Source organism: Ictalurus furcatus, chromosome 7 (assembly GCF_023375685.1).
Source record: "Ictalurus furcatus strain D&B chromosome 7, Billie_1.0, whole genome shotgun sequence".
Taxonomy (NCBI): domain Eukaryota; kingdom Metazoa; phylum Chordata; class Actinopteri; order Siluriformes; family Ictaluridae; genus Ictalurus; species Ictalurus furcatus.
Window position 1 is genome coordinate 21,618,524 of NC_071261.1, and position 24,815 is coordinate 21,643,338.

General features: G+C 38.2%; 1 protein-coding gene across 1 annotated transcript in view; it reads right to left on the reverse strand.

Moving 5' to 3' along the window:
- Positions 1–24,815, reverse strand: part of adam19a (ADAM metallopeptidase domain 19a) — an 85,429-nt gene that overhangs the window by 4,577 nt on the left and 56,037 nt on the right. The window contains exons 7-21 of the mRNA XM_053629244.1: positions 20,274–20,339; positions 19,508–19,579; positions 18,240–18,406; positions 16,767–16,851; positions 14,113–14,255; positions 13,777–13,954; positions 12,153–12,242; positions 11,651–11,846; positions 10,285–10,393; positions 9,818–10,022; positions 7,393–7,470; positions 4,255–4,363; positions 3,665–3,809; positions 469–559; positions 14–256 (exon numbers count right to left, since the gene is read on the reverse strand). Coding sequence (XP_053485219.1) covers positions 14–256; positions 469–559; positions 3,665–3,809; positions 4,255–4,363; positions 7,393–7,470; positions 9,818–10,022; positions 10,285–10,393; positions 11,651–11,846; positions 12,153–12,242; positions 13,777–13,954; positions 14,113–14,255; positions 16,767–16,851; positions 18,240–18,406; positions 19,508–19,579; positions 20,274–20,339 — 1,977 coding nt within the window. The remainder of the gene's footprint in view (positions 1–13; positions 257–468; positions 560–3,664; positions 3,810–4,254; positions 4,364–7,392; positions 7,471–9,817; positions 10,023–10,284; positions 10,394–11,650; positions 11,847–12,152; positions 12,243–13,776; positions 13,955–14,112; positions 14,256–16,766; positions 16,852–18,239; positions 18,407–19,507; positions 19,580–20,273; positions 20,340–24,815) is intronic.

A 24,815-nucleotide genomic window follows, 5' to 3' on the forward strand; every position in this document is an offset into this window, starting at 1 on the left:
CTGTAGTTCTTACCACTGGGCTGCGTGTGGGGTTGAGGGGCAGGGGTTTCTTGGGAGGGCTGAGTTTGGCAGCAGTAGGACTGCACTTGGCTTCCTCCAGAGATTTGCTGGTGGGAGGAGGAGGCCGAGGCACTTTAACATCACGGAAGTGGGGGGAGGGGGCAGGCCGGAGTGGATGGACGATGTTGACTGGCTGGGTGCCGTTGGAGGCAGGGCCTGGTCGCAGAGGGAGGACTTCCTTACTTGTATGAGGTAGCTGCAGAGGGGAATACAACACAAAGTAATCAATAAATACTATACAAGTATTGTTTAATACTACACCAATTATTAACATCATCTCCATCATTGGATAATTTCGCATTTACATATAGCTGCTCATTAGATAGTAATTAGAATTTGTGATAATAATAATAATAATAATAATAATAATAATAATAATATACTTTATTCTTTGTTGTTTCTCTGTACCTTAAGATTGGCGCTTTTGTTGGACGGTCCCACTACCTTCAGATGGAAAGCTGGGTTTAAGTGTCCATTCTTCCCCATTGAATTTTCATGTCTGGTGAAATAAAATCACACACAATTCTCATCAACAAAAAATAAGAACTTCTGAAGGACATTCCTTCTATTTTAGAGCGCTCTGAGACTGATGACATATGTTGATGAGATTTATTTTCTTATTTAATTATTTTAAATAAAAGTCCAAGGACAAACACAGAAAAGACTTTCAAAAGACAAAGCATGTTGTGAACATGTCTAGTCCATTTTAGGGCTTTAGTTTTTGCAGGCACAAACAAGTGATGGTATAATGCTGGGGTTTTGCTACTATGGCTGCAAGTAATCTTTACTGCTGCCAGCTGTTAGCTTTAAATCAGATTAAACCTTACTGCCATTATGCAGAGTACGAGTATAAAGCCAATGAAATGCAGTGGTAATAAACAGACATGCTTTACTAGCAGCTAGCAGATAAACAGACATGCTGCATCTGTAGCATTTTTGGCATCTTCTTGGTTTTATCCGACTGCTGACGCCATGGTCTGCAAAGAACTTACAATGCATGCATGGCATCTCACTTATTGAATGATATCGGCCATCATCAACAAATAGAGAAATGGAGCACCACAGTGACATAACAGAAAACAGGACGTCCCTCTAAAATTTATAAAAGGACAGGATAAAACTTACCAGGGAGGCTGCCAAGAGATCTATGGCAACATTAAAGAAACTGCAGGAATATGTGACAAATACTGATTACTCTGTGCATCTCTCATATTCTTCAAATGACTAGACGGAAGCCCTTTCTCATAAAAACCATCTCAGCCCAACTAAATCACCCCAAACTATGTGACAAAATGTGTTATGGTCTGATGAGAACAGTTCCATAATTTAGAATAATTCCATAATTCCACATGGTATGTTTGCCATCACCAAAAGAACACTATACCCATGGTGAAGCATGGTGGCGGCAGCATACTTTAGGGCTACTTTTCTTCAGCCAGAACTGGGGCTTTTATCAAGGTGAAGGGAATCATAACCAGCTACAAATACCTGTCCATTTAAGTGCAAAACCTTCAGGTATCTGCTAGTAAGCTGGAGATGAAAAGGAATTTCACCTTTCAGCATGACAATGACCACAAGCATACATCCAATTCGGCAAAAGAATGGCTTAACCAAAAGAAGATCAATGTTTTTGAATGGCCTAGCCAGAGCCCAGACCTGAATCCAACTAAAAACCTGTGGGGGGACCTGAAGTGATCTGTGCACAGGAGATGCTCTCACACTTTGTTGGATCTAGAATGTCTTTGCAAGAAAGAGTGTGAAAATATTCAAGTCAAGATGTGCCACACTGATAGACTCTCCGCCAAAAAGGCAGAGAAGTGTAATAAAATCAAAAGGTGCTTCAACAAAGTATTAGTTTAGGGGTGTGCACACTTGTGCACCCAGGTTAGTGTAAGTTTTCCCTAACATGTTTTTCACTTCATTTTTACATGTTGTAATCACAAAAACCTAACATTTTAACAGGGGTGTGTAGACTTTTATATCCACTGTCGAGTTGTGTATTTGGGAAGTTTTCACAGCTCACATATCTGAAAGAGTAAGTCCAATAATTCCTAGGAGCTTATCACAGATTTCTACAGCCTGCTCTGTTTGTGTCTTGGACAAAACTTCAACAAAATGGCAGAAAATCTTTGGCTGTTCTATAACACAGACTGTGTTGTTTCTCTCACATCTTTTTCTTCATTCCGCATGTGTGTTTAAATGTGAGGTGAGAGTGTACTGAAAAGAAGTTTAAAATTAAGAAGCTCATTGAGAAGTTATAACCAGTGGCACTTTGATAGTTGGACATTTGAAACCTGACACATGAAAAGTGGCTTCATGCACGGTATGCTTATTTTGTCTAACTAACAAGCTTTTTTTTAAATAAATAAATAAATACAATAATATATTGTAGTAATGCATGCTTATAATAATCTAATTGTGCAATTTGCAGCATATACTGTATGAGCTGACATCACAATCCTTGTTTCACATTTAGGGCCAACACCCAGTTTTTTTGTAAAATATGGTAGTAACAGAACTTTTGGCCAAAATCAGAAATGATCAAAATCATGTTGTTGTCACTTTGTTCATGAAAGCAGCTGGAGTTGTTCTTTAAATATCCTGGTGAAGTCTACGGGTCAAACCTAATTGTGTATTATTTTGAAAAAGCCACTGTGGTGAGTCACTGATGCACAATTTTGCTTTAAATGGATTGAGAAGAGATGTTTGCTTTGGATATCACAGCAGAATGTTTAGTCCTTATGTATCCATTCAAACACAACCCCTTTTAACAATGAGGGCCACACCCACAAAATTCAACACTATGCCCCTTATTATTGCATTTGCAAAATGGGTGATAAAGTGAAAAGCCTATTTATAAGCCTGTTACAACAATTGTGAGAAAACCATTTGCAAAGTTTGTGTGTCTTTATAACTGAAGATCTGGGCATGAAACACCTTGACTCTAACCTACAGACTAGGGATGCAACCATATACGAATACGTAATCTGAACTGAACAGATAATGGGCTCTGAATAGATACTAATACAGATATTAATAGGAGGTTCATTATTTGTGTTTTTTTCTAGAAAGCTTGCAGAAATCTAGGTAAAACTAGAGGTTTGTATCAAAATGAGTCCTGCATGATGCAACAAAAAAACAAAAAAAACAAACAGGAAGTTTTTTACTTTCTTGTGAGTGAGCAATCAGATATGAAGTTCACTGGCCAATGACACAGTATAATTTTCACATTCAGTATTAATGTGAATGTGAGTCACTGTGCAATGCATTTACATGTTTCATTCATTCATACATTCAGTCAAACAGCCTGGGCAAAGCCGCGGTGGTTTAAATAAGGCTAAAAACCCATTCTGGGTACTGATATACAGAGATATATACAGATAATAATACAGACAGGATATAGATCAGAGATATTTTATCATAAGGTTGCACATATGTCTCAAACCCCTATAAAGACCATATTTAATGTGGCCACATCTACAGAAGAGAATCAGAGCGTCCAGTATCATTTTATTACTCTCACCAATCCTATGATGTCTTTTCCAATTGCTCAAACTTTTTTTCTTTCTATGCAAGCATTTTTGTTGACTTGCTGACGGTATACCTGTTGTTAGCCTTGCTCTTCTGCCTCTGTGAGAGCCATTTGTGGTAATAGGAGGTCTTGATTTTGATGCAGTAAAAGGCGATGAGAACAGCAGGCAGCAGCACCAGAAAAGCAAAGAGGAGGCCGACAACTAGCCCCACCTGGCCTAAGTGCGCAGAGCAAATACACAAAATTTTCAGTCAGACATGAAAACACCACTTTTACTGAAGAGTGCAGAGCTCTAAGTACAAAAATAATAGAGTGCGGGAAAGCACTATATAGAGTTACAAAATACTGAATTATTGATTACTGAGAGAGATTTTTTCATTACATATGAGCTGAGCCTGGGTCACAATTCAACTGAGATGGTCATAAAGTGAAAAAAAAAGGGAAAGGATGGAGATCAATAATGATGGTGCCATTTTGATAAAAGGTGAGTGTGTGTGAAAGAGAAAGATGGGAGAAGATAGGAGACTAGATAGAATAGAGACACCAAAAAAAAAAAAAAAACAGATAAAATCGCTAAATGTTTTAGAAATATGGGGTAGAAAGAGGCTAGAAAATGAAGGTGTAGCTGGTGGGAGGGAGTGAGGGAGTGAAGATGAGCTCACTGTCATACTGCACCGGTCCACTGTCCATGCTGCCTCCCAGCCCTGGTTTATCACAAAAGGGTGGTGCCCAGCCTCGGTTACAGTGGCAGTTACTGTTGCTGTTACACACCTGCATACAAAACAGCACCTTACACTGAAGAAGGACAAATGGAAATCTCCTGCTTTCATTTAGGGCTCAGTTTAATTCAATTTGATTTGTGTAGCGCTTTTAACAATTGTCAGTGTCACAAAGCAGATTTACAGAAATCCAGATATTGATTTAGATCCCTAATGTGCACGCCAGAGGCAACATTGACAAGGAAAAGGTCCCTGAGACGACATGAAGAAGAAACTATGAGAGGAACCAGACCCAAAAGGGAATTCGCTCTCCTCTGGATGTTTCATGTTTACTGTGTTATCAGGACAATCAGACACACATCAATAAAATATTTTTTCAAAATTATTCAACCCCCATTGCAAATCAGGTTTATCATCAAAATTTACAGACTTTCAGCTGTTTGCAATGAACAAATCAAACAAAAGCAATTGAAATAGTTCAACACAACGAATGCTTCAAGCGGTTTCCCCAAATTCAACTGAAAATGCAACTTATGATTTCTCCAGTCTCAAAATGATTCAACCCCTTCATGGCAAGAATCTTTAGTACTTAGTATAGCACCCTTTTGCTGTTATGACCTGCTGCAAACAAGATGCATAGCTTCTGGCAGTGTTCCTGAGGAATCTTAGCCCATTCCTCATGAGCACTGTCCTCCAGTTCAGTAATATTCTTGGGTTTGCGTGCTGCAAACGCCTTCTTCAAATCCCACCAGAGATTTTCTATGGGGTTCAAGTCAGGTGACTGTGATGACCCTGTAGAATCTTCCAGGACTTCTTCTGCAACCAAACCTTGGTGGAATTTGAGGTATGGTTGGGATCATTGTCCTGTTGGAAGGTCCAATGATGCCCAAGCTTCAGCTTCCTCACAGCATGATGTTTTCTCCTAGGGTTTCCTGATACTTCATCTTGCCTTCCACATGCTGCAGGTTTCCAGTGCCAGAGCATTCAAAGCAGCCCCAGAGCATCACTGGGCCACCACATGCTTGACTGTGGACAGAGTGTTCTTTCTTCATTCTTCTTCCTCCAGAAAAGTTCAGTTTCATCGCTCTACAGAACAGAATATCAAAAACATCTGTGGCTTATCTATATGATCTTGAGCCGACATTTCTTGTGCTTTTGGGTCAGTAGTATTGTACGTCTTGGAGTTCTGGCATGGAAACCTTCTGTGTTTACTACGCCCATTACTGTGTTCACTGAAACCTCAGTGCCTGTTGCTACCAAGTCTTGCTGCAGGTCTTTTGCAGTCACTCGAGGGTTTTTCACAACCTGCTTTCTCAGAAATCTGGTTGCAGCTGTTGATAGCTTCCTTTTTCTGCCCCATCCAGGTATTTCATAAATTTTCTACCCCTAGCCAGTTCAGGTATTTCATGTGTTCCAGCTCAAGCACACCTGTGCAACTAATGAAGATCTTGATTAGTTGCATCTGGTGTGCTTGAGACAAAACCTGTTTTGCATATTTGTGCCGTAGTGAGGGATTCTATTCAGGGGTTTGAATAATTTTGAAACTGGAGAAATAATTCTAAGTTGCATTTTCAATTGAATTTGGGGAAACCACTCGAAGCATCCGTTGTGTTGAACTATTTCAGCTACTTTTGTTAGATTTTTCATTGCAAACAGCTGAAAGTTTGTAAATTTTGACAATAAACCTGATTTACAATGGGGGTTGAATAATTTTGATTGCAACTGTATTCTTCTTTTAAGTGCACACCCTTGCTTACTTGAACAAGTTCCAATTCTTGTAAAAAAAAAAAAAAGAAAGAAAAAAGGTATTTTGGCAAGCAAGTGAAATGATTCTTTAAAACTGTTCTCTGCTTTAATTACTGATTCTGGGACAAATTTGTTTACTCGCACTAAATTTACATTTTTCCATTTAAAACCTTCTTAGTACTTGCATATAAATTTCATTTTGATGGCATAAAATAGGTTTAAGTTGGATGTGATGCCTGAAAACCTTTAGCTGAAGAATGTATTCTGAGCTAGTTTTATGCTAGCTAACTAACAAACGTCACTAATATTAGTGAATAACAAATCATTCTGGTTCTGAGTTATTGTGTCTTTTCCTGCTGTTGAATAAATCACTGACAATATGACAAAGAAAATCTGTAACTATTTTATCCTAAAATGCTACGTGTATCTACTTCCAACCTTATGAGCTAGTTTACTAACAGGTCACATCACGCTAGCTGTTGGCAGGAGAACAAAGCGGCTTTTCCAAACTGCATATTCGTAAGATCCTGGAATTTTCTTTTATGAGAGTAAATGTGTTAAGATGTTCCTAAACCAAAAAACAATGTATTATTCCACATAGAACATTCTAATTATTTAAAACTACATGTTGATGGGCACTCTGATACCATATAGCTGGAAATATGTTTTGAGGTATGTACTGAAAATGAATTTCCCTCTACTATAATTGTAATGTTTATTATGCAAACTCTATTTCATGCTCAATATCATACTAAATCCAGAGAAAAGTAGAAGAAAAGGCTTGCTGTACTGTAATAACGTTTATTTTGCTCATGAGCCGCACACACCTCTAAGCCACAGGATCAATGCTGAATCAACTGATAGCGCAAAAGAATAATAGGAAAGGGCTTTTTGAGTCACTAATCCACCTTCCAAGCATTTTCTTGTTTGGCTGGCCTTTCAAAACCTGACAGAGTAAACAAGTGATAAATAAAGAAATGAGAGAATGGAAATAAAGGGAGAGGAAGAGAGAAAAGGCTAAAGGATTAAGGAAGCTGGAGTTGGGTGTTTATGCTGCTTGGAGGCTGTTTACGACAATTTGCACAAAACACACGACTAAACTGCACCAGCTTAATTTAGGAAAATGTTTCTTTTTAGAGTACCAGTAGGGACAGGAATGTGAGTGACCGTAGGGGTGGTATTAAAGGATTCAGAGGTGTGAAATTCAGCCTGACTCAGGGTTGAGAAGAGTTTAGTTCGGGATGAATATTAATGTTTATGGTCATGGTTTGAGGGAGTAAAGTTCCATTTATTTTAGACTGGTAATATAAAAGAAGTTATAATTTTGTTTCTTACCCCATGACCATTGCAACGGGCAATGCAGGTCTCCAGCTCGGTGAAAGAAGCATTTTTGCACCGACGATCCTTGCACACCTGGAGGAGTAAAAAATTATTATTTTTTAAATACAGCTTTAACAAGTATCACATTCAATTTAGGCACTGATAAAGAGGATGGGTCACCTGACACAAATCAACATAAATGCTTTAATAAAAGATAAGATTAGTGTACGATATAATCTCATAAAATAATCCTACAACCTTTCCACTTGTGTATAATAATCTCATTTATTTAAATGTGAAATGATCTTATATCTGTTCTAAAGTGAAATCCAAGCAAGTCAAGAACACAATAAACATTTCAGCTAAATATATATGTGACTGGTGAAAAAGTGAATTTAGTAAAAAATAAAATAAATAAAAAATAAATAAAAAAAACACGACAAGGTGTGCTGTTATGGGAAAATAATAAATGACATGTGATGCGGCTTGGTGCCCAGCAGAGTTACAATTACCACTCCGAAAGTGATTGTTTTCCAATAACACCTTCCATAAATAGTAAATAAATATACATCCATTTTCTGTACCGCTTATCCTACACTGGGTCTTGGGGGAGCCTGGAGCCTATCCCAGGGAACTCGGGGCACAAGGAGGGGGACACCCTGGACGGGGTTCCAACCCACTGCAGGGCACAATCGCACACACATTCCCACAGTACGGACAATTTGGAAATGCCAATCAGCTTACAATGCGTGTCTTCAGACTGGGGGAGGAAACTGGAGTACCCGGAGGAGACCCCCAAAGCACGGGGAGAAAATACACACTCAGCACACACGAGGCAGAGGTGGGAATCAAACCCTCAACCCTGCAGATGCAAAGCAAACATGTTAACCACTAAGCCGCCATGCCCCTTACTTACCCACTATGCACTGTAGTGCTATCACACAAGTGCCTGTGAACGAGTTGTTTCTATAGAGACAATAATGTATTAGAACAAGCGCTTTAATATATACTTTGCAGAGGCACGACTGTCAGAGCTGCTGTTATAGAAAATTAATAAACACCTTCTGTGCAATCAGAATAGAGAATCCAACAGTGCTGCAGTATAAAGTGAGTTAAAACACACTTCCGGAATGTGTCATTGTGCGTGTGTGAGCATGCTTGTGTAACAATGTATGAGGTTGTCTATGATCTGTGTGTGTGTGAGAGAGAGAGAAAGAGAGCGAGGGAGAGAAAAAATTGTAATAAATGAATCGGTTGCTGTAATTCATGAATTTTGACAGCAGGATCAGTTTGATGAGATGACAGGTCTTACAGCATGATAATGTTTCTGTTATCTATAATAGTAAGCACCTGTCCTCATAATTCACATCGGCCCAATATACATTTTTCTGTCATTACACAGAATAGACTGTAACCTTTCTAATACCTCCAAAATCATTCCTGCCAGCTCCTGATATCAAGAGTTATGTGAGCTTCTCAATTACAAGTGACATAAAATGTTTAGTATGCACCATTAGCAAAGCTGTAGAGCGAGTCAAATGGGTCAGATGATGTCTAGGCATTCAATTATTTGCTTGTGCCAAATCCATAAACAGGAGAGCATCTGACGGAGCTGCGTTCTGTAATTCTTCCGTTTATTTAACCCTACTAATATGTTATGGGTCATGTCCACATTTGAGATGTCTGAAATACTGGTTAATCTCTCTTTTTCTCTTTGACATTTTTTGAATTGTCCACATTTAGGGTCATGAACTTATATGCAAATATTTCTTCTTATGACTTGTCTTGACAAGACATAATAAAGGTTTGATAAGCCATAATAAAGGTTTACTGTTTTAAGCTGTTCTTTGCTGTGTTTTGTGTGTATTTAAACCGTGGAAGTCATTTTGAGTCATAAAATTATGGATGTAACTTTTTTTCCCCAACATAACAGGAGGGTTAAGGACATTTCAAACTCAAGCATTTTTAAACTCAAGACATCTGTATGAACCCAGAGTGCTGTATATTGGACTTATAATGGACTATCCCAGGGGCACAAGGTGGAGGACACACTGGATGGAGTGCCAACCCATCGCAGGGCACAATCACACCCATCCACACACTACAGACAATTTTAAAGATGCCAATCAGCCTACAATGCATGTATTTGGAGTGGAAGAGGAAACCGGAGTAAACCGGAGGAAGCCCCTGAAGCACGGGGAGAACAAGCAAACTCTGTGTACACAGGACATTCGTAGGAATCAAGCCCCCATCCCTGGAGGTGTGAGGCGAGCATGCCACCGTGTCCCTCCTCTTATTAAACTCATTATTACTTTTTAAGCTAACATGAACATAAGCAAGAAAGACACTACATATGCATGATCCAGGTTTTCAACACTCTTGATTCTCCTATTTCTACTGACTTCACTAATCTGTGTGACATTATTGTCTGTCTGCTTGCCTTGCCCTCTCCACATTTGGTGCCAGTCATGACGAGGCCAGGATCAGGAAGGTCCCCCTGTCCGTCCTGAGTGCTGTACACATATGTGCCACGGCATTTCACCTCGATGCCATCTGTGCGGATGGTGGTGTCGATGGATACTGCGTTGGTGCCCTTCGGCTTTTTGGCAGCGCTGTGACACTGGATCTTCCCACATTTGGCATCACTGTAGGACACAAGATTGTGAACGTCATGAGTGCAACGAGTTGTTTTTCCAGAAACGGAATTCAGCCAGTGCCTACTTTATCTATTATGTGAACGACCAAACTGCAGCAGATCATTCCGTCTGCCACACAGTGACTTGCTACTAAGCTGACCTCAGAAAAGTTTACTGAGCTTCCTGCCATAATCTGACTGAAAACCGGCTAGTTTTAAACAGAGCGAATGAAGAAAAGAATATTCACCAACCTCATTCATTATTTCCTCACCTTTTCTCACACTTGACATAATTGCCATACGCGTCCTTGCCACAGTTTCCGAACGCGTTTCCTGCTGCATTGACATCCTGGAAACATGCATCATGTGCAGGCCGTGCACCTGAACAAACACATTCCGTATTCTCATTATCATTTGTCACGTTATTAAACTTTTATCTTAAAACAGAGCCATTTTGGAAATATCGACTATACTGTATATACAGAGGAAATTATGCTTGACTAAAAGAACCCATTTAATAATTCTTCCTAATTACACTACAAAAGCAAATGATTCTCTCATCATTAATAATGCATGTGTCAGTATGGCAGTAAGTGTTATTTGCCGTGCACACAAAGCGAGCAGTGGCGAGTCTGTTCTGATCTGTGGCTTGATGTCAGCCTAGAGGTTTGACTGGACTGAAGCCCACAGACAGCTGGAGAGGAGCTCTGCCACCAGCAAATTCAACCAGTGTTTGATCAGTGAGGCTGAAAAAACAAAAGTTCCACAACTGCTCAATTAAGAGAGCAAATGAGAACAAATTGGTCCATCTCTAGAGGATTTTTGAAGGAAGGCTCTGATTTAGGGACTGTGTTTTTCCCACCCCTTTTCTTCTTCACGTAAATGAAAACAGAAGAGCCGACAGAAATGACATAAAATCAAATTACAAAGTGCTAATTAAAACAAAATGCGGATTAATGAACTCTATGTCATTTTAGGATTGTAAACAAAAGCCATAATTAAAGCCAGTGAAGTCGATCCAAAATGCTTCGGCTGCTTATAATTCTGGCTTTGCTGTATATTTGCTGTACATTATTTTAGCACAAAACAGATAGGCTATAAATCCGACTGATGTTTTTTTTTTTTTTTTTTTGTCAGATTGATAATTGGGATTTGTGTCCCCCCCCCCCCCACCCCATACACACACTTACAAACATAAATGTTAAACGTAATTAGATCGAAGTAAACATTACATCTGCTCTTTATAGAGTCACTACACCTTTATTTGTAACAACGGTTGAAATAAATAAAGCAGTTATCGGGCGATAAATAATCTGATATCGCAGTATTGTATAAACATTGTACATATACTGTATTAGCACTGAAATCCATATTAGAGTAGCATTTAGGTCATTTAGTACCTTATAGTATTTGACAGGATTAGTGACTATTTTAAGCCAAGGCAATGTGTGATGAGTGTAAATCCTACACTAAGCAAATTATTCTATTGTCATTTATTAATTATGTGTCAATATTGAAATAACTGTTATGTGCCATGCACACAAAGTATGAGCAGTGGAATGGAGTGTGCCTGCATGTCTATTCTTATCTGGTGTGACAGGACTGAACATCCATCCTGTATCAAGTGTGCGTTCTCACCGTAGCCCCACAGCTGCAGGCACTGTTGCTCGTGAGTGAGGCACATGCCGTTGTAGCAGTAGGCGTGGCCGTATTGGCATGTGGATCCATCCAGGAGGTAAACGTTAGAGGGGCAATAGGGTGATCCACCCGTGCAGTACTCTGGAAGGTCACATGAGCCGGCTGCACTACGGCACATCGTACCTGCCTGCTTCAGCTGAGAGTGCAGAAAAAGCGAGGTCACATGGGCTTTCACATTAGCAGACTGGGATATGGGCATGACAAGAACTGACAAATCAAGAAAAGTGTGCAAGGGGGAGAAGACAAATGAATGGAAGACAATGTATCAGAAGTGTGTGTGTGTGTGTGTGTGTTGGAGAGAGAAAGAGAGAGAGAGAGAGGGAGAGAGAGAGAGAGAGAGAGAGACTAAGAGTGATTCAACCAGAAGAGGATGTGGAATAGAGGAAGTGAGAAGGCAGTAGGGAAGAAAAGGAACAGAAATAGTGTGATGACAGTCAGAGACCTTGCAGCCTTCACAGCAAACGCCGTGGGCACACTGTGCGTCCTGCTTCAGGGTGCAGTTACTGGCATGGCAGCAGTCATTCGTACATTCCTGTAGGAGGATGAAAACACACACACACATACACACACACACACACACACACACACACACACACACACACCACTTCTGTGCTTTTGCTGCTGAAGCACATCACCATGTGACCCTGTACCCACACACTAAGTCGAGTTTTGATTGCTGTGACAGAGTTTAAAAAGAAAAAAACCTGAACGCCGGTAGTCAGAGATGATGCATGTCACTGTAGTGACGCTGAAACAGAAGAGTACTGGCACACTGAGAGCTTTTACACCCATTAATTATACAGTACGGGTCAACATATACTACACACACGCATACACGTACAGAAATGCTGTGCAAAGTTAGCACAAGTGCCAATTTTTCCACAAATACAAAGGAGCAGGTGGTGAGAGACGACGCTTGAATAAGAATAATTAACACACCCACAACAATGCATAGCACGACCAGCGCTGACAAATCTGTCTTGAGCTGGAGTGTAGAGCAGCCAGATAAGTGTGGTGCGTTGAAAGGTTGCCTTAGGGTAGCTCTAACAATGTGCACTTTCATTTCCCTCGAACGCAGCCTGCAGGTAGCTTTCAGGATCTCGGTGGTAAATGTAATAAATAAATTCCACATGCTTTTTAGCATAATGCACAGTGTAGACAGTGAGGGATATAGCAGCCCTAAGAAAAGTCCAGGTGCTAATGTATAATTAGGAATGGCTACTCAAGTCTACCTAGAGCAGATGGTAAACCATCCATCCATAATATAAGCTCTGACAACCTGCCAATTGCAGCTTTGCAGGAAGATGAAATTTTCCTTTCCCCTCCACATTTCTGTCACTCACTGTGTTTTTTTTTTGTTGTTGTTTTTTTTCTGACTTACATTTTGAGTAAGTGCACATAGCTTTACCATATGCTCCCATTGTTTAAAGAGACACCCCAGAAATGACTATAAAGTATTTTCAAATAAACAAGCATTCCAACCAGAGATGGAAATTGAGATTTCATCACCTCTAGTTATGTAGAATAATTGACTGGATAGTGCTTTTCGCAAATTAGATGTATATTTTGTATTTCTACAAAATCATATAAACATAGGCATAACTGAATTGATCTATTTCTCATCAAACAAGTATAAAGCTATTAAACTTATTTCCGAACATTCCTGTTCTACAATTAGTATCGTATATTTTATTGATGTATTTGTTATATATTCCTGTATTATCATCTAATAATGCAAAATATTAGATACATTTGGCTATTTTTCAAGATATTTTGACTTGATTAGACATCCTGTGTGCATGTTTGTTTGTTTTTTTTTATCCTGGATGTGATTAAAACCTCACAAGGTTAAGAATATCCAGCAGTTTTGGCCTTTAGCGGGTCCCCATGAGAATAATTGCTTATTTACAGAAACTTCAGTTTTGTTTAAAAAAATGAAAGGTTTTAAGATTAAGGTAAGAGTTAGATTTAGGTGTAGGCCTAGCATGAATGATCTGCATTAATAATTATTTCAATGGAAGTTACTACAATAAGGACAGCAAGACAAATGTGTGTGTAGCGCTAACCTCAGGTTCTCCGCAGTCACATTCCTCCCCTTCCTCTACGAAGCCGTTCCCGCACCTCTTCCCCCCCACTAGGTCCTTCATGTTGGGCATGTTGAACAGGCACATCCCGCCTCCTTTCTGGAAGTAGTTGTCTAGGTCCTTCTTGCTACAGCGGCTGAAGACTTTAGGGAACGGATGCCTATTGGGCAGGTAAATTGTCACTGTAAATGCAGGCGGTTAAAGGATAAAGGAACATAGATGGAACAAATTCAGGCAAAGTCCCCTAGGATATTTTTGTTTTTTTCCTTGTGGAAACACTAGAGGCTGGCCAGCATGGATTAGCCTGATGGCACTTACCCTGTAGCTGCTGCCATCACGCAGCCTCCCTGCTCGGCTGTAGCTTCCACACAGCAACCTTCATGGTCATGGCTCATGCCAAAGTTATGGCCAATCTCATGAGCCATGGTGGCAGCCGCCCCAATGGGCAAATCCGAATGATCCTGCAGGAATTATAGCACTTGGGGTTAGGAAACTTCTGTGTTTGAGTCACATGTCTATCTCTGAAGCCATTTAGGTTTTAATGTGTGGTCTGGAAAACTTATTTCATGTGTGAATCAATTTTCTAATCAGTCAGAACAAAACAGGCACTCGGAGCATTAGATATTTCTACATCAATCATAAGCTATTAGCAGTCACAGGGGACGGGCAGCCGCTCAGGGACGATCAGCCACTTGGAATATGCTGTCAATGGTGATTAGGTTTGTGGAAATTACAACATATCCCTGTGCTATTAGTGTCCATTAGAGTTAGAAAGGCTAAGGGCTGTTTAGGATTCTGAGGATGTTGTAGCTAGGGGAACTGCATCCCCTGGTCAATCCTGTTATCATTTCATTTTTCAAACCAAATAGGAGAAAATTTGTTAGACCTTCTGTTTCACGAAATAATCAATGTTTATTCTGTTCATTTATGCAAAGTATAACGGCAACAAAACAAGAGAAAGGCAAGGTTGACATTTGCTGTTAGTAGTATCATGCGCTCAAATAGCACTTTTGCACTTTAGATCACTTTGTTAATTTTTTCCCCTCTGGAAACATCTTTATGAGATTGTGGTTACTGTAAATAAGCATGGAATATGATATAAAAGTCATACACTATTTATATATATTAATCATTTTCTTCCAACTGAACAAACTTCAAATAAACAGCCCCACCTTGTCTTTGACTCATTCACATTTTTTCAGTTACATTCTTAGCAGAACTTGCCCTCACATTTTCAGCATTTACAACCAACATTCCGAAAAAGTTGGGACGGTATGGAAAATGCAAAAAAACAAACAAACAATTTGAAAATTGTACTATATTGAAAACACATTATTAACACAATGTTTGATGTTTGACTTTGTGAATTCGATTTATTTTTGAAAAAATACACTCATTTCAAATCCGATAACTACAACACACTCCAAAAAAGTTGGGACAGTCGACTGTTTACCACTGTGCAACATCACCTTTTCTTTTAATAACACTTATTAAGCGTTTGGGAACTGAAGACACCAGTTGGTTAAGTGTAATAAATGGAATTTTCCCCCATTCAACCTTTATGCATTTTTTCAGCTGCGCAACTGTACAGGACCTTCGTTGCCTTACTTTGCACTTCATAATGTGCCACACATTCTCAATCGGAGACAGGTCAAGACTGCAGGCAGGCCATGCTAGCACCCCACTTTCTGCTTACCCAGCCATGCGCTTGTAATCCGGGCAGAATGTGGTTTGGCATTGTCCTGCTCTGGATGGCAGCATATGTTGCTCCAAAATGTGTACATATCTTTCTGCATTAATGGTGCCCTCACAGATGTGCAAGTTACCCATGCCATGGGCACTGACACACCCACATACCATGACAGACGCTGGCTTTTGGATCTGACGCTGATAACAGCTTGTCCCAACTTTTTCAGATTTGGGGTTGTATATACTTTCTTTATCTTGTTCCCCACAATATAGAACTAGAACTAAAAATGTCATCTCTCATATTTGATTTGAGCTGAAACAGTGTATACGATGGCTTCATCATGCCTAATGCTCATAATATATCCATTGCTGTTGTGAAAACCCTCAGAGAATATGAAACAATAACAGCATATTTGCTCTTACAGATAAAAAATGTGCAATTATTATTTCATTGTGTATTTGCAAAATTTGTCGGTTTGATTGCTTTCTTAGTCAGCAAATGGTGCTTTCATCTGAGCAAACATAAAGGAGGAACTGGATTATATCTAGGGAAATAAAGTGTTAGTAATGGTTCATATTTGTACTTGCAGGAGGCCCACTTGGTACCAAGGCAATGCAACCAAAATGCCTCTCTCTCTGTCTGTCTCTCTCAGCTGGATACAATCTAATTTGATAATTTGATGATGAGCATGTAGCATTGCTTCTATATATATAATACAGCACCATTCCAGTTTGGTAGAAGAAAGAAGATTAATTGTCATGTGCAAGGGTAGTGTACACTCAGTCCTACAGAAAACACTGAATGTGATACTGTAGTTGTCTGACTTAATAGCGCACATGGACAAAGGCTTCAAGCACATCATGTATGTACTGGCCTTGAAAAACCTTTTCAATTCCACATACATTGAAAATACAGTATGAAATGAACCTATATTTAAATTAATAATTCCAATGTACAACACAAAGTTCTTACACTTGACCCTGCTTCACGAAGCATCAAATATTCTAAAACTTCAGAAGCAACCACAAGCAATGTACGTTAAGTATAAAAATGTTCTTAATTAATATAAATATTTGAAAACCCATCACTCCAGGTTAGTATTCCTCACAGCTTTTGTCTGTCACTATGCAAGCTAATAGAGCATATTACAGCCTAATCAGCTGTCTGAGTGATATTGATCTCTTGTGCATCAGTACCACAAACATCTATGTTCACACTCACACATCATTGGAATTGTACAGTGGTACAGTCCAAAAAAAAATATGTCCCTTTGCTGTCTTACCACATTAATGCCGCCAGAATTTTCATGACTGCACATGCCTTCAAGGGGAGCCATGCCAATAGTGGTGCCTTTGAATATCACCCCTCTGCCAGAGAAGAAGAAAATACGCATTAACTGCAAGATTTTTTATCATGAGTGAGTGATTGAAACAGTGATGACCTGATATGAAGCTTTTGTTGCGAGTGAACAAAAGGAAAGCGCTATCAATCACTAACAAAGCAAGAAAACAGAGAGACTAAAACTGCATGCTTGGGTATGACGGGGCGTTAGCATGAATGTCAATTTTCAGTTGATTAAACGAAAATCCAATATGAATGAATTGCTTTAGAGTGAAGTGTTTAGAATCAATATGTGATCTTCAACTGTGCAAAAGATTTATGAAATTATTCAATTCTGTGTTGACTTCTTCGGTCGTCTGCTTTCACTGACGGAAATTCACTTTGGATAACGGTTTCCTACATTATCGTTCAGTTATTCACTGATAGTGACACCAGTGGGAAATCAGCTCTATCTAAATAGAGCGATGCAGCAGCACTTTAGTCCTTTTGTCTGTCCAGCTCTATCTGGGGGGTGGCGGGGGGTGTCAAACTTTCAGTACCATTTTTTCGTTTATTTAAAATTTAAAACACCACAAACTGAGTGTTACAAATATAAACTTCAGTCTAAAACTGTTTGTCCAATTATATAAGACTGAAAAGAACCTTATATGCTCATATATGCTTATATATAAAATAAACTAAGTATATAACTAAGTATATAAACAGTAAACTGAAGAAAGTAATTGCCGGTGACTCTGGGTATCTGCTAAAGTTAGCGGCGTCACATTACGTGCGTATGATGTGATGCGCCGTCGACTAGGAAGCGGTTTATACTTCCGGTTAGTGAAAAACCCGTTAGTGTTCCTTTTGAGATGATATTACATTTATAAAATCCACACACTAGATGGTAGAGTATACAGTGCATAGTGCAAGTGCATAGTACATCATTTGGGACACAACTTTTGTATTTACTCTACGAGGCGTGTTTTCAGAACAGAAGTAATGTAGTGAGTAAACGCACCCCGAGCTGCATGCAGTCCAACTAATCGATAATGAGATTCGTTGACAACGATTTTCATAATCGATTATTATCGATTAGTTGTTTCAGTGCTATTAATATGACAATGAATATTGCTGGAAAATGGTAAATAAGCTGGTAAGTAAGTAAGTAAAGTATATCTCAATATGATGTGCAATTCAATATGCAAAACAACATTGAAGAAAATGTAAAGGATGTCTGTGAATTTACTCCTAATATCCAAAGTAACTTATGAATAACTGCTTATTTGGTTAATAGACACCCTGACATATGAAGTGAATATGTTTAAGTCTATAGCTTTCAAAACAGATCTACAACAAACACTCCATTTGAAGCAGGTCTGCTTTTTTGAACAGTGCTGTACTGCTTTAGATCCTTCATGGGCTCAGGACTAACGTGAGAAGTTGTGCGTTGTCGTGTTTCTTGCGGGACTTGAGCTTCTGTCTCCACTGCAGGAAGGACCACAGAGTGGCGTTGGGCTCTTCATTGATAATGCACTGATCACGATCTGTCCACACCTCTAGACCAATCAGAGGCACCCGGATATTCAAAGCTCTGTAAAACTGACCAATCACAACACAATATGTGATCAGAGATGAGCAAAAGATATCAGACATATTTCTTTGAGATATCGCAGCTATTTGTTTTTTAAATAACATTTTAAAGTAACGATTACAAACTCTGATATTAAAAATACATGCTGAATTTTTTTAATTGTAAATGTTATTTTCCTTATTGTTTAATGCTTAATAATTCATTTAGTAGAAATAAAATAAAAGCATCACAAACAGTTTTTTTAAAAGCAGCACTGCTATTTTTCTGGTAGTTTGTTTCCAAACCTTCATATTGTGCTCATTTGTGTGTGTGTGTGTGTGTGTGTGTGTGTGTGTAAAGAAACAGTGTCTATTGTGCTAGCTTTACAAACTTTACAATAACCTGCTGATAGCATTTGTAAAATTAAAATGATAAAGTAACATTTCAAATGAAAAAGTAAAATTGTGTAGAATGTTTACATGAACCAGAAAATTTCTTCATATTTATCAACATCTTGCTTTTGCTTTAATGACAGTGTGCACTCGGGCTGGGCCGGACTCCACAAGTTGGGTCAATCCTGATGATTCTTAGTATCAAACCCAAGGCTGTGTCATCTGAACACCTTCTTCAGTGGAAGGGATAAAGCTCAAGGAATATCTGACCTTTTTTTACTAAGGAGTTAACAATAAAAATATACTTCAGTTTAAACACTGACCAACAAATCACACAGAATCTTGCACATTTAAGATTTTGAACATTTCCTTTTCTTTGTAATTCTTAATAATTTCTTTAAAATGTTCTTTTTATTTCAAGTTATAAATGAAACACACACACACAAACAACAACAAAACAAACAATAACCAAAGAAAAAACAGAATTTCAAAGTGGTCTCAGACTTTTGGACATTCTGACTGTGTACAAACTCTGAATCTTTTAAATTTAAAATATGATGTTTTTGTCATATTACCCACCCCTAATCAATGATTTACTAATTAACATGTAATGCGCACACTCTGCTGCTGTCATAATTTTACATTTCACTTAATGAGCCAGTGACAGAACATCAGTAAATAACACATCATTCAATTAAACAGTAATGAGGATCAAATAAGTGTGATGTTGCAGTATACCTTATCGACATAATTGGCAATTTCCATTATTCTTCGTTGGGTTTTTTCAAGGTCCTTGTTTTGCTTTCTGTACTATTAAATTAAAAAAGAAATAGTTTGACAATAAATAAAAAAAAATGCATATTTACTAAATGTGCAAAAATACAACAAAGTCTTATTAAAAAATCCATAATGAAGTACAATGATAATGAGACATATTTTTCTCCAGTGGGCAATACTGCTGTAATTTATGCAAGGTCAAACACCAGTGTATATAGACCAACATAATGAGAAGTCAGATTAGGTGATTATATTCATTTACACCCCCCTCTGGAGCACTGAAGCTATCCTTTAAACGTGAAGACACTGAAAATTTATGACAAGTGCTCCATTTAAAAAGCTGATGGAATGTTGCAATTAACTTTCTCCAACTGCTCTGGAGGCATTTAATAATGCAAATTGTTTAAGTGAAGCTCGTTTAATCAAAAACTGTCAGTCTATCTTATTCTGAGCGTAAATCTGTAGCTAGAGAGCAAAGCAAGATTAGAAAAGAGAAAGTCAATTAAACACCACTTGCTTGGTTGCTGTATAAGAGCAGCCTAAGCCTAAACCTTAAGCCTAAACCCTTACTAAGAACACATTTAAAATGCCTGTTTGCTTTGTCCTCCCTCATCCTAAGCTTCAGAGTTATGTGTTGCTGAACTCTGGGTGTGAAATCGGCATTGCATTTTCTATTGTGTAAGCTTTAATTACTGTAGCTGTGGGTGCAGAGGGATCAGGGGCTTACCAGTGTGTTGTCAGCGACTATATAAAGCTCCATGTACTTGGTTGTGCCCCAGGCATTTCGTTTCACCTGCGGACGTGAAAGGATTCAAGGTTAAAATGGTTTCTGTGGTTATTTCTTTTACTTGCAAACATTTGACTTCCCATACGGTGGCATTTTACCATACATCACTGTGTTCATAAAGCACTTTAAAGTGGCTGAAACGAAGTGGGTTTATGCAGAGATCAGCCCGTAGCTGCATTTAATTACCACATTCGAGTACAAAGCACGCATCACCTGCAGCAAGAGAAGATGTTTAAATTTCAAAAGCAAGGATATTCAAATTTTCCCCACCATCACAGCAACCACGGACATCATATTATCCTACTGCATACTCTGACCCAATAATCCATCTAACTCCAATCAAGTACACGTTCAATAGGTCTACTGTTCTTCATAAAATACAAAACATTCATAAAACCCACACAAAAAAGCTTGATTTCAGACTTCTCTTCTCTGTCACATTAAGCAACTTCATTAACATTTATGTTCTCTTTGGTCTGAAATGACAACTGGAATTGAATTCTTAGAACAATAATAAAAGATTATTTCTTCTACAATAAGTTTTTTTGTTTGTTTGTTTTTTTGTATTTTACAATAGGTTTTTGTTTGCTAAGCCCATGGTTCTCAACACTGATGGTGAAGATCTATTTAAACTGCTATTGTTATAATTGTTATAGTTAAGAATTATGAGTTATTATAATTATAAGCCTTCCTTGAATGAAATGGGTTTCAAATTATAGCAGTCAATCTGTTTTCCTGGATGTCACAGAAAAACACACATAAAATAAGTTTAAATGTCAACTTGAATCTAAATATAATTTTGCTGAAACTAGGAAAAGTGTCATTAGTTTAGGAATAACAATTCAAACTCAACGCCACAGCACTGATGAGGTTGCCTCTGCCACCAACAAGTGTAGTCTTTCTTTTTCTAATTTGTATGCCAGAATATACCTTACAATATACTTCATACATGAAAGAAGCTATTGAAGAAAACCGTGCTGTGACCTTGATGCCGTCTGGATCAGTTTCAAGATCTAATTAGTTCATCTGCAGGTTACAATGATAATCCCACATAAATCCGACAAATTCAACCACTTGTTCTTGAGATAACATGCTAATGAGTATCTTGGATGGACTCGTATCTCGGCTAATCTTGAATCTTGGACATACACGTGGAAAGACAGATGCATGGATGGACACATGGATGGACGGTTGGCGAAAAACGAATGGCAAAAATTGTAGCAAGCCACAAATGGGCCTTGATTTCCTGAACATGAATGGGTAAGTAACATCTTTGCATGACAAACAGGGAAGAAACCATTGAAGCAAAACTATTTCAGACATCTGACCTTGCTGTGTTTGGATCAACTCCCAAAATCTATTCATGCTTGCTACAATGAAAATTCCATATAAATCCTACATACGTTCAAACCACTGTTTATATATCACGCTAACGAGAATCTCCAAGAGACGGACGAACAAATAAGATGCCTCCACCACTCAGTGGCATAGAAATAAAATGTTCTAATGGCTCCAATAACTGTTTATGATGGTATGTATTTGACTAATGCACCGGATATTTAAAAAGCCGAAAAATTTCAATAAATATTTAGAAAATGCTGAATAATCCATGCTAAAGATATGTAATATTAATCATTAGAGGATCCTTGAGTTTTGGTTGAATGCCAAAAGGGTCCCTGATGGCAACCCCCCCCCCCCCAACATTTCAAAAATTATTTTTATACAGAGATTGTGAGCAAGAAATCTTGATCTGAGACTAACAAGATGAAAAAGTTATCGTTGAGTTCTCTTTGCAAATGAGAACCAAAAAAAATCTGATTTAATCTGCCACATTATGTCCATATCTTACCTGCGCTCCCATATCTTATCAGCATGATCCTATGTTTCTGCGTGTGGATATATTTTACACTAAGCATAATTAGTATACAGATGAGATACAGTATAGTAGGTATTTTAAAGTATAAATTATAGCAGAGTTGCTTCTAAAGCGGAAGCAAAAAGGCCATACAGTATTATTACAATGAACAGAAAATCTACCACGCAATAAAAAGCGGATTAATCTATGAGGATTAGTCAACAAGACATAGTAATTGAAGATATCTAGAATACTTTGCTGCTAGGAAAAAGTAAAAGAAAATTGAAAAACGTCATAAAATGCCAACAATTTATAACCATTAAACCTACTGTCCTATAATTAATTTATATTTTATATATATATATATATATATATATATATATATATATATATATATATATATATATATTATTGAGCATTCTATTCTTCTGAAGCTTTTATACTAATTGGAATGTCCAGAAAGACAGTGAAAGCAGGAAAACCTTGGACTATATCCAGTGTAAAGATAATTGTCATAGAAAGATGGTCAACAGAATAGTAAATGGACCCGCTGTCCTTGTGTCATTTCCCAGCATTCCCTGCAGCATTCAAATAGCTGAGCTCATTGTTAATGATAACATTCGTTTTTCTCCGCTAATCATCGCTCCTGTCCTGCCCTCCTACAGCATCATGGAGACAAGGCTCTTTTCATTGAGATATCACAAAAAAGTGTCCACTCATCTCAAAGCCTCATTAAGTCACAGCCACAGCTACTTATTTAAGGCAGCGCAAAATGGAGCGAGTTCTCTAGAATGCGTCTTTCATAAGAGTGGAGTGAAAGATGCAATTAGCCTGATTTGCATGCATGAGTCACTAATTCAAGCTCTGAATATGGGAGTACATTTTGATGAATCTTCTCAAGTAGGCATTGAAATCTAAACTGCTCTTATTTACAAGCAGGATCCAGTCAGGAGTGATTTACAGCATCACCACATATGGCACGACTTTTAAAAATTCATCAGTGATGACCAGATATCGTTTTTATTTTCTCATCAGCATCATAGAATACCAGTGTTTTGTTAATAATAAATAAATAAATAAATAAATAAATAATCACGGCTTTCAAATGAGATATTGGTTTCCTGTGGTTTTACTGAGCCAACAGACCAAAGCACTTTTCATTAACTTAAAATGTCTTCATCATAATGTCATATTTGCTTTTCTCAACAGGGCACAAATGGCTTTATATGATATTAAAGATAGAATATGAGATATCTAAGCCATTTTGATGAGCCACTAACGAAGACAGGGGCACAGGGTTCATTCGGCTTATTTGCTTACGTACAACCTTCGTTAAGAAAGAAAAAAAAAAACACATCAAGTGCTTTCGGTCCCTTAACAGGAGACGGGATTAGTGTCTAAGCTGCCCAAAAAGGACAAACACATAACAGATGTGAGATTAACTCTCACACCTATCAATAAACCCTCAGGCTCTTCATCAGGTTTAATGGTTCAATTGGGTTTAAGTGCTCCAAAGTGTGAAGGCTGTAAGTTTTTCCTATTTAAGTTACTATAAAATGAATTAGAATGACTGAAGTGATTTGCAAAGCAGGTGGCTCATCTTCTCACCAGAACAAAATTTTCTGGTACATGAGCAGCTTCGATTAAAGTAAGAACATAACCATGGCATCACAGAGAGTATGATTCAACTGTGGCTTGCCTCTGTGTGTGTGTGTGTGTGTGTGTGTGTGTGTGTGTGTGTGTGTGTGTGGTGAGGCTGCATCTTTGACTACATTACATATAATCAAAGTCACTCAGCACGGCATAGGAGATCGAGTTCTGACTTCAGTACTGATAAAATGACTCATTGTTATGAGTTTAAAGTCACTTGCAGATGCATTATTTTGAGATAAGCTTTTTAGCCAGTTGCTTGGGGCTTTTGTCCTGAAATTGCAGTTTTTCACCATATTTGCTTGCAGGATTCTTCTTATATGTGCGTGCGAGTACATATGAGCGTGTCCAGAATGTAGAGCATATAAGAAGCCCATAAAAACATGGCAAAGATGTCTTAGGAAGTGACTATATCTTGAATCTAGGTTAATTTATCGGAAGAGTCGAATGTTATTATGTTGACTTTTACCACATTGTTGAATTCTTGATTCTGAACGTGTGGAGGAATTTTCTATAACAGCAGCTCTAACTAGTGACAGTTTAAAAATCATGCCATTCTAATATCTTATCGTTTCTATAGTAACACTGGGACCTGTGTGATAGACACTCCAAAAATGAACTAAAAAAACCACGAGAAATTGTTGATGTGGTGCATTTTTTTTCTGTGAGGAGACATTTATTTAGAATTTTTGGTCTCCAGTGTCAGCGCTTTGTAAGACAAAACGTCTCCAGCATGGACAGTTTTGCGGTTTCTCAGTAACAAGAGGAATGAAGCACTTCAAGACATGCTGCGATTGGAAAATAATCAACTTCGTGGTAGTAATGGCATCACCCCCATCCTGCAGTTGATTAATTTACTTTATTTTATACATTTATTTATAAATTTACTTATTCTCCTTGAAACATTATCTTCCATCCATCCATCCATCCATCTTCTACTGCTTACTCCTTCTTCAGGGTCACGGGGAACCTGGAGC